Here is a 9578-nt window from a genome sequence, read left to right as displayed (position 1 = left end):
TGCATACGTGTAGCCCACATACTCTCATTTAGACCCGCAGCCATTCATGTTGTTGGACTACTGCTGTCGTTGTTGTGGATTCACACTCATAAAACGCCATGGACACTTGTCCCTCAAGACCACACCCACTGATACCTGGGTAAGGAAAACACTGCACAATGTAGGAATAGAGAGTTGAGATGTTTTTTTATTAGTGCAGGCTCAGTGAAACAGAAAGGTGTTTATCACTATGTCCAGTGATTGATACAGCATGAACCATTTTACTGTGTGTTTCTATACATTTTTAATATGAGTAACACTATTGTCTTCATTTGTACAGATCATGTATTCCATTACATGTCATTTAAAAAATTATTATAACAGAATTATTTACTTTCTTTAGGAGTGTGCAATAATCCCAGTGTTAAACTGGATATTTATTGAAGTTAATGCCCTCATGTCACCGTCAGACTGACAGAATGTCAGTGGGTTCAGTCACCTGATGTCATCACGGCAAACGGTGCACTGTGAAGCCTCAGTGAAGTCCAGACGAGTCCAAAGATGACAAAAACACACCAGAGAGCTGGATAATGTGTTTAGCCGACTCTGAGGGTATTAGTATGAGATCAGCTGCTTAACTGATGCCCCCACATCCTCATGGCTCTCAGAACAGTGTGTAACTAGATTCCATGTGGTTGCCAGCTGAGGTGTCTACAGTAATGTTATTTAAAAAAAAATAAAAAAAATAATCATGATCTATAATCCCATGAATTCTTAGGATGATTTTTCTCACCACGATTCACCTCCAAAGGCAGAAAAGACAAAGACCCACAGGAGTGGATGTCCACAAATGACAATGTTAAAGCAAAAAGTCATTTATAAGGAGTCTGCAAACGTGTTTTATGTGAATGTGTGTGTAGCTGTAGTGAGACACAGTAACATCTTCACATAATGAAAAAGCATTATAGTCTTCATGTGTGCATGTTAGCTAATCAGGATTGTACATGCTCTTATCTCTTACATTTAATTGGAGATCTTGTAGATTTTGAGATATTTCAGTCTACACAAAGCAGCAAAATCGCAAACATATTATCATCCTCTTAAATGTCAGAATTTGCTCTTTATCCTCATATAAAAAGTTTGGGAAACACTGTAGAATAGTAGTGTCTCCCAAACATTTTATATGAGGATCTACTTCTTAAGGTTGACAAATGATCTCAACTCAATATGTGTATAAATTATGGTAAGAAGAAATGTGTAAATTATACAACATGTCTGGCTATTTTTAGTGCCATGTCTGCAACACCTAATATGATGAACAAAGTAATATAATATATATAAGATACGTTTATTTTGTGACCCCAAACATTTCCATGCAGATTTATAAAAGCAGCGTAGAGGAAAGTTTATATATATATATATATATATATATATATATTTATATATATATACATATATAGTATATATAGCTTAGACAGTGTGAAAGTTGGCACTGAATCTCATATCTTGTTTCTGTCACAGTAGATATTTGATTTGTCACAGCAGGGAAAGCCCACGTGTAACTAAAAACAATAATGGAGGCTCCATTTCCATTGAAGTGCACCACTAAGTCAGCCTGTAAAACTGTGCAGGGCCCTGGCACCTGCACACACACAAGACTGGCATGCAGCCCATTATTAATGTAAATAGTTAAAGCTCTGTTTGACAAGCTGAAATAAAGGTCTTCTATCTTTTCCTCTGAGGTGTCGTGTAACTCATTTCCTGTAAAGGCTGCAGTTAATCATCTGTGAAAGGAGACGCCAGCGAGGGGAGCGAGCGCCGACTGTCTGCTGCTCTCTCCTGTTATGAGCGTTACTTGTCTGTGTCATTAAAGAAAGATTTGAAAATGCAGGCGAGAAAATTGTCTCTTTGTAAACAGACAAGTAGTTAAATAGCAATTATCTCTTCACCCTTAAGAGCCCCAGCTGTTGTTCTTTTATTCTGATTGATCACACATTATCAGATGGTTAATGGAAGACAATTCAACAGCCAAATGGTACAAAGTCTTTTCAGTGACCAAGATTTATATGTAACCTACTTAATTGTATTAGGATTGTAATTTCATCTTTTATTCAACTGTCAAAGGGATATGAAAGAAAACAATGGACTAAGAGCCAAAAAATATTAATAAAATATTACAGATTTTAGAACTTATATTCAGACTATACAGTCACGGGAATATTTGTAACTGTATATGAAATTTAATTTCTAAAGAAGTCCTCGTCAGACAGCAGAATGTGATGTTCAGATTCTTCTCCTTTTCTCAGGTCGTCCTGCAGAATCTGTTGATGTGCATGGTGTGTTTCTACTCTCTCTATTACATTGCGGTCAGTCTTTGCATCGGACTGTTCAGGTACACAAACACACACAAATAAAAACCTTCTTTGAGTCAATAAAGCCTTGTAATGATGTCCCTGTGTATTTTTGGTGCACATCTAAGTCCTCTTGTTGTGCTACCAGTGTTCATGAGATCAACAGCTTGTTGGCACCATTCGACTACACAACGCAACCGTCATGGCAGAACCCCAAATACCTGGGTGAGTATCTGTGGTGGGGTAAAATTAAATACCTTTACATTGAGTATTTCAATTTTATTCCCCTTGATACTTCCTAAAATCTTCTTTTTATGCCCCTGCAGAAGCTGTGACAAAGAGCAAAAACACATGTGGAACTAATACATCAAATGATTATAATACGTTTATTTTATTGAAGTGTTTTTATCTCCACATCAATCAATATGATGCCTGGTTTCTCTCAATTGTATTACTAGAACTCCGATACTGCCCCAGCTGCTTTGAAGTTATTACTGTGGTGGAAGAAAATAGCTATGTTGATTTTAATGTTTCTATTTATCATCACATGAACAGAGATTAAGAGATTAATAGATTCATTCAAATGTTTACCACAGCGTGGTGGTTATCATTGTTACTGTCACAACAAGATTGCTGACAGTTTGAATCCCAATGTGACTGTAGCTCCTTTGTTTGCAAGTCCCTGTGTGTTTAAGTTTCTCTGGCTTCCTGCCACACTCCACAAACATGCAGATTTAGGTTCAGTCCATTTTTAAACTCTAAATTCACAATTGACTGACTGAATGAATGAATGAATCAATCATTTACTGAAAATGTTAACCATGTCATCATCACATGCTTCCCTCTCTGGCTAGTTGGTGTCATTTCCACAGAAGTGACCTACGTTTTAGGAGGGCTGATCTTTGCCTGGATTGTAGAGGAGTGCGTCTGGGATTACGCCATAACTGTGACACTGCTACATGTCGCGATGACCGTGGCAGGTAAACACACACACAAAGTGGATCAATGGCATGGAAGAGAAAATGGGATTGGAAGCCTGCCTGGCCTGGTTATGTAACTGAATGCAATGGCTGTAGTTATATTTATATCTTCACAACCACAAAATAATCAATCAAAATAAATCAACTAATTTGTATTAATAATCAGATGGAAGTTAGAGGTTTTTTTTGTTTCTTTTGTGTGTTAAACATACAGTATTGGTGTTGTATGTTTGCAGTGATGTCAGACTTCCCTTCAGCTGAACACTGGTGGATAGCTCTTGGTAAGTTCTTGATTACTTCTAATTCTTCATCCCTCTGTATTGCTTCATCATGTGTAACCTTATCTGACTCCAGTCCTATTTGCAGAATCCCACTCTCTATTTCTCACCACCTCATTTCTATTTGTCCAAGACATGATTTATCACTTCATTTAATCTGTCTTTCTGCAGGATCAGGCCTGGTGATGATGATATTCGGGGGACAGCTCCTGGCCTACAAACTCTTCAGAACCAACTTTGTGTGTCCAGCTGAACTGCAGAACTTCTGATGGACACAATGAGGAAATCTTTTAACTGGCTTACTGGTTAATCTCAGGCCTGCATGCATCCTAGTGGGTACACTGTAAAGAGTGTACAGCTAGGTTCATGTTAACACTGGTGTGTGTTTGTCTCCCAACACACTTGGTAACTTTTTTCATTCTCTTATTATCAGATCCCTCTTTGTGTATAAAAAAATACATTTTATTAATCCCCTTAGGTAAAGTATTCCTCTGCATTTGACCCATCCTAGAATTAGGAGCAGTGGGCTGCCACACTGAGTAGCGCCCAGGGAGCATTGGGGGTTGGGTACCTTGCTCAGGGGTACCCCAGCCCTTTTTGGCCAGGTGGAGATTTGAGCCGGCAACCCTCCGGTTACAAGTCAAGTTCCCTTTCCACTTGGCCACGGGCAAGCATATATTGTCAATTTAGCAGTATTTTTGTAACATTCTGTACAGTTTCAATATTTTTGTACATTTTTCTTCACAAATGTCATACTGTATACAATATAGGAAAATATTTGCGAGTTATAATATATTGTACAATGTTACATGGCTGGTTTGTAGAGTATACTAGTCTGATACCCGTCAAAATACCGTCTGTCAGGTCTGTGCTGCATCTACATGTACTCAGACAACATTTTTTAACCCTTTGATGTGTTAATACTGCCAACTGTATCTATTATGTAAAATGTGTTTACAATGGATAACTTTATTCAAAAAGATTGTTTTACTTGTTAAAATTGTAAAATTGAAGTGATTGATAATGATTGCAGTCGTACAAATAAAGTGAATACAGATCTAGACTTTTCCACCAGAATTGGGCTCCCCTTGAAGTCCCCCCCACCCCCATCTGTTTGTTGGATAGACCTATTTTGCTTACAGTAAAAATTAATAATTCATAAACTGATTTATGATTTATTTATACTAAATTCCTGCCAAATTGACTCTGGCACACAAGTATATGCCTAATCAACGTACTGCAATGTTCTCTGCCAGCTGCTTTTAATGTTTTTTTTGGTTTATTTTAATCATCATATAGTAATTATGTCTATAGCAGAAAGATGCGTTTTATGATAACAAACGGCATCTATTTACTTGAGGCTATTTAACGACTAAAATGAAGGGGAAGAAGAAATTCTGGCATTGGTTATGCCATGTCAAACAAGTGAACATGTATATACAGGGACATATATATCTTGTGGCAGGGGTACTAGGCCACCAGACCTGGCAACCCCGCTTTTAATTAAGCACCTACACCTGAGCCGTAACAGTTAGCTCGACCGCTACTGTGCAGGTGCAAGTTTTCACAATATACAAAACTCTCCAAACGACAAAAAAAAGTGACTGCTCCTCCGGTGAGATGTCGGGAAACGGGTTAATATCCAGCATCCGGAGGTTTATAAACACTGAGGCGCAGCCGAGGACGAACAACAGCCAACCTGTAAGCATGCTAACCTGTTGACCATAACCTCTAACATGCTAGAGTTGTTTTATTGCTATAGCTATTGACATTGACATGCTAATGCTAATGGTAACGCTAATGATGAGATGGTGAATACCAGTGTAATATTTTCCGCCATTTTCTTCATTAAAATCCAGTCAAGAATGAACCTTTTTCAGCATTTTAGTAGTGTTTTGTAAACCTTTTTTTTTTATATAGGGGTTGACACTTTTAAAAGGTGACAATAAACCAAATAAGTACATTTAACGAGTAGATGTGTACATAATACATTTCTAATGACCAATTTAAAAGGCAATTCTGTGACACTTAATATCATTTTGAACTGGTAAACCAGGCATTTCCCATGTACTTTATTGTATGTCAGTCTTGCATAAGTTACAGATTTCAAATGATAACAAGGATGGGACATACCACTTTGTTATCACAAACTCAAATATCTACCAATACGGTCCAATGCAGTCGTTTTAGAACTAGGAACTATTTATGAACTATGATCCGTTGACAACATATTGTTCTCCCAAAAAGAAGAAATAAACAGTCCAAACATGACATTTTTACAGTCTGTGCATAGTGAACCATGCGATGTAAAGGATTCTTGGATAGTACCGGATTTTACAGTTTTTATCTGTCGGATATCAGATGCAGTCATTTTGACCAGTATACCAATACTGACCTATACTGATTCCGATCCCTAACATTTACCACACTAAAGACTGACAACGGTGAAAGTTTATGACTTAAATTGCAGCTTTTACCATTAATTGACTTGAATGTAAAAATAAGCCTTTAGATTGAGTTTCTTTTATTCCAGAGCCCATTTGAACATCTACGTCAGCAGATGGATGACCTCCTGGGAGATGGAGGGATCTTGAAAGAGGTGGTCCAGCCTGGAGTAGGCCCTCCTGTGCCCCAGAATGCTTCAGTATTGAGTATTTACAAGTTCGATTTTACATTTTATTGTATTAACTCCTGACCCAGTTATAGTTTCCCAAATGTTTTTGTTACACCCCCTCCTTTTGTTTCTTATACAGTCCATTACTCTGGTTTCCTGGAATATTCAGATCAACCTTTTGAAAGCAACACATACAATAAATACCCACAGATGTTGAAATTAGGGAGAGGTCAGTAATTATTCTCATTACTAGTCTGTACAATTTACAGCTAATAGCAGATCCTAACTTTGGTGATTACAAAGAAATGATGTTGTTTTTAAAATGTACTGTTAAAACAGATGTGACACTGGCAGGATTGGAGCTGGGTCTGTACACCATGAAGAAAGGGGAGTTCTGTCGCTTCCTTTTCCAGCCTCAATATGCCTTCGGGGAGATGGGTTGTCCTCCGTTAATTCCTGCTGCTGCCACGGTTCTGTATGAGGTTCAACTCCTCGATTTCTTCGACTCAGGACAAGTGGATGAATTTCTCACACTGAGCCCGGTATTTTCCAATGGACAGGAGAAAATGTATACTAAACCTAGGCTTAGCTAACGCTTTATTTATATTGTCAGCCATTTATACTCAAAACATCATTATTTATTTTCATTTATGCAGTCCAGCAAAACCTGAGAGTCGTGCTTTTTGCCTCCAGAAAAAACACAGTCCATTATATGATGATGATGTAAATTGAGTCTATCCATTTAAATTGGTTACCTCACAATAATTTGTGTTTTTTTGTAATCAGGAGGAGCAGAACACTGTTCCTCTTTCCAGATTTCTCGATGTTGTCGGCACAATACGGAGCTTAGGCAACCGCTGCTTCAAGCAGAGCCGTTATTACAATGCCAAAGATCGCTACAAACAGGTAAAGCTTCAAGGGAATGACAGACAGGAAAAGCTTTCTCTGCATCTTTCTCTTCATTTGTGACAATGTGCCGGTCTTAGTCAGAATGTATTTCCTATTGGATTCTCTGCTTGGCGAATATAGGCCATGACACTGATGGAGAGCAGGGGATCACAGAGCGAGGCAGAGAAGGAGAGTATCAAGACAGCTCTGCTTCCTCTCTACCTGAACCTTTCTCTCACTGAACTCCGTCTGGACAGCCCACAAAAAGCCCTGAAGTATAGTAACAAGGTCTTAAAGATTGACTCCAACAACACAAAGGCTCTTTTCCGCTGTGGACAGGTTTGTTATGATTTCTCTTATTATTCTCACAGGCTGTGAAGTGTACAAGACTGAAGGTTAAGCTTGACTTGTAAAAAAAGTAAATGCATCACATTTCCAGCTTTACATGTTTCAGTTTTACATATCTATCTATGTATTGCATTGTTTCACACTCTGATGTCATATCTGTCAGGCTTACCTGGAGCTGCAGGAGTACGAGAGCGCCCAGAGTTGCCTCATAACTGCTCAAGCGAAGAGACCCTTTGACTCTGACATTAACAATCTCCTGAGGAAAGTAGCTTTGTAAGACCAACATTAGTTCACACATTCACTGCTTTGAAAATGAACTGTTAGTAATTCATTTACATGCACACTTGACCCAAAATGACAGTACTCAAAACGGTAACACTTAGAATTTTTAATCTATTTTCAGACATGAAAAGGAGAGGGGTGGCGACTGGGATGAGCATGAAAAGATGCTCACTCACTGTGAATTTTACAGATAATTTTCTGTTCTGTTCCCACATTTTTTTATTATTTTTTTGGCTGGAAAAGTTCCAGAAAAAGTTTAGCGCAACATTTGTGGATTTTTGCAATCTCACATATAGTGGGTCCTGGATGTTTTCCAGGACAATGGCCAGCCTTCAGTACATGTCTGAATGCAGCTTTAGTGTGTGGTGTAAGTGATGTTAGCCTTAGCTGTAACCTAACAGGTTATATGTAAATGACTGTAATCACTTTCTAGATTCTATAAAGACAATTTGGACAAGGAGAAAGACATGTACTCCAAGATGTGCAAAGACCTGAGGGGGCAGTGATGATGTAAATGCAAGAGAGAGAAAAGGTAAGAAAACCTGTTCATTAAAACATGTCATTGTGAAATGAAATGAATGTTTACCACACATGTAATTTCAAGGAGTTTTGGTTTTAGACAAAGTTACTTGATTGAGGGTGTTTGAAATCCAACATAATGATTCTCCTTCATTAAACATTAATTGCTCAACTTTTACGGTCTAACAATTTTAGATAGTAATTTAACTTATAATAAAGTCCTTGTGGATTGAGAAAGTTTTACCTAACTAATAAAAATCACTGTGTTGCAGATGACAAAGCTTCAGAGTTCTGCAGCACATTTTCTCTCCAGTTCAAGTGAATCAAAAGTTACATTTTCCATCATGTTTTTGATTGTGTCATGACGGTTGTGTTGCACAGATGTGTCATTAATTTACTTTAAAATAGGTGTTTACCATTCATCAAATGGTTGTTAACACTGTGCCCCAAGAGTTATTGTTTTGCAGAATTGGCCTTTGTCACTGAGATTAGTTTGAACAGTAATGAAACCTACCAAGTGTCTGCATTTTCTATTAAGTTGCCACACTTTTTGAAATATGTTCCAAATGTTTGTACTGGATTGTTAAACATTGACTTGGGGTTTGATCACTGTTGGTGCTAATGATAAAAATAATAAATAAAAAAATATTATGTCAAATCTAATATATCTTGTGATTGTTTAACCTGCATGTGTTTGTTGAATGTTGTTTTAGTTTGTGTGCTTCAGGGTCAAATATGTAGTGCTGAATGCTAATTATTAATCAATTACTAAATTAATAATTGATTGATATTTCTGCTTCTTAAATGTATATAGTTGCTGGTTTCTTTGCTCCATATAACAAAGAAATCATTCAAACTGAACCATTTTGTGAACAAAACAAGACATTGGAGAATATTAGAGTTTTAAGGTTTTGGGAATTAATATTTATCAACATTTTCTGACATTTACTTATTTGAGAATATAATACAGATTAATTAATTATGAAAATAATTGTTTGTTGTATCCTTGGACTGTATGTTGTTCAGTATAGTACTGACAGCAGCCATTTAATTAGATTAACAGCAGATGGTGTGTGTGTGTGTAATACAGTAAGTTCAGTACAGGGCTGCTGCGGGACAAATAAGATCATTTACTAAGGGCCACTGGTTGTAGTGTTGCGCAACAGACTCTAGGGGGCATATGAGCACTCTGTCTTCGCTCTGGTGTCCTACCTTCAGAGTGCATTTTACATCAGAAATGAATGAAAACTGAAATATCTTTGGTTTACTTTTTCTCATTTGCTTTATGATATTCACCAGAGGGCAGTATTGATTTAGGTTTTTCCAGCTTTATTATTTA

At 37.4% G+C, this 9578-nt stretch overlaps 2 protein-coding genes across 3 annotated transcripts; both read left to right on the top strand.

The window, feature by feature from the left end:
- Positions 1-4779, top strand: tmem244 (transmembrane protein 244). The gene is made up of 6 exons (XM_058613870.1): positions 1-139; positions 2286-2371; positions 2479-2555; positions 3185-3310; positions 3547-3591; positions 3760-4779. The coding sequence occupies exons 1-6, from the start codon at positions 47-49 to the stop codon at positions 3855-3857; spliced, it is 525 nt and encodes a 174-aa protein (XP_058469853.1). The 5' UTR covers positions 1-46; the 3' UTR covers positions 3858-4779.
- Positions 4780-4925: 146 nt separating this feature from the next.
- On the top strand, positions 4926-8902 carry fkbp6 (FKBP prolyl isomerase 6). 2 transcript variants are annotated; one of them, XR_009233674.1, is made up of 9 exons: positions 4926-5289; positions 6122-6239; positions 6342-6431; positions 6542-6744; positions 6989-7108; positions 7232-7429; positions 7602-7711; positions 7842-8252; positions 8512-8902. XR_009233674.1 is itself a non-coding variant. In XM_058613948.1 (9 exons), the coding sequence occupies exons 1-8, from the start codon at positions 5209-5211 to the stop codon at positions 8224-8226; spliced, it is 993 nt and encodes a 330-aa protein (XP_058469931.1). In that variant the 5' UTR covers positions 4928-5208; the 3' UTR covers positions 8227-8252; positions 8512-8902. The 2 variants fall into 2 exon arrangements, 1 of the variants encoding a protein (XP_058469931.1); XM_058613948.1 differs by having other exon boundaries at positions 4928-5289; positions 8154-8252.
- The last annotated feature ends 676 nt before the right edge of the window (positions 8903-9578 follow it).

The sequence above is a fragment of the Solea solea genome, chromosome 17 (genome assembly GCF_958295425.1).
Source record: "Solea solea chromosome 17, fSolSol10.1, whole genome shotgun sequence".
In the NCBI taxonomy this organism is placed as follows: domain Eukaryota; kingdom Metazoa; phylum Chordata; class Actinopteri; order Pleuronectiformes; family Soleidae; genus Solea; species Solea solea.
This window is presented reverse-complemented; position numbering and strand designations above follow the sequence as displayed.

Excerpts from the sequence above, each read along its gene's own strand:
- tmem244 (XM_058613870.1), top strand. The coding sequence starts at position 47 with ATGTTGTTGGACTACTGCTGTCGTTGTTGTGGATTCACACTCATAAAA. Across the intron at positions 2,556-3,184 it reads GCAGAACCCCAAATACCTGG|TTGGTGTCATTTCCACAGAA; the intron begins GTGAGTATCTGT and ends CTCTCTGGCTAG. Across the intron at positions 3,592-3,759 it reads ACACTGGTGGATAGCTCTTG|GATCAGGCCTGGTGATGATG; the intron begins GTAAGTTCTTGA and ends GTCTTTCTGCAG.
- fkbp6 (XM_058613948.1), top strand. The coding sequence starts at position 5,209 with ATGTCGGGAAACGGGTTAATATCCAGCATCCGGAGGTTTATAAACACT. Across the intron at positions 5,290-6,121 it reads GGACGAACAACAGCCAACCT|AGCCCATTTGAACATCTACG; the intron begins GTAAGCATGCTA and ends CTTTTATTCCAG. Across the intron at positions 7,712-8,153 it reads CTCCTGAGGAAAGTAGCTTT|ATTCTATAAAGACAATTTGG; the intron begins GTAAGACCAACA and ends ATCACTTTCTAG.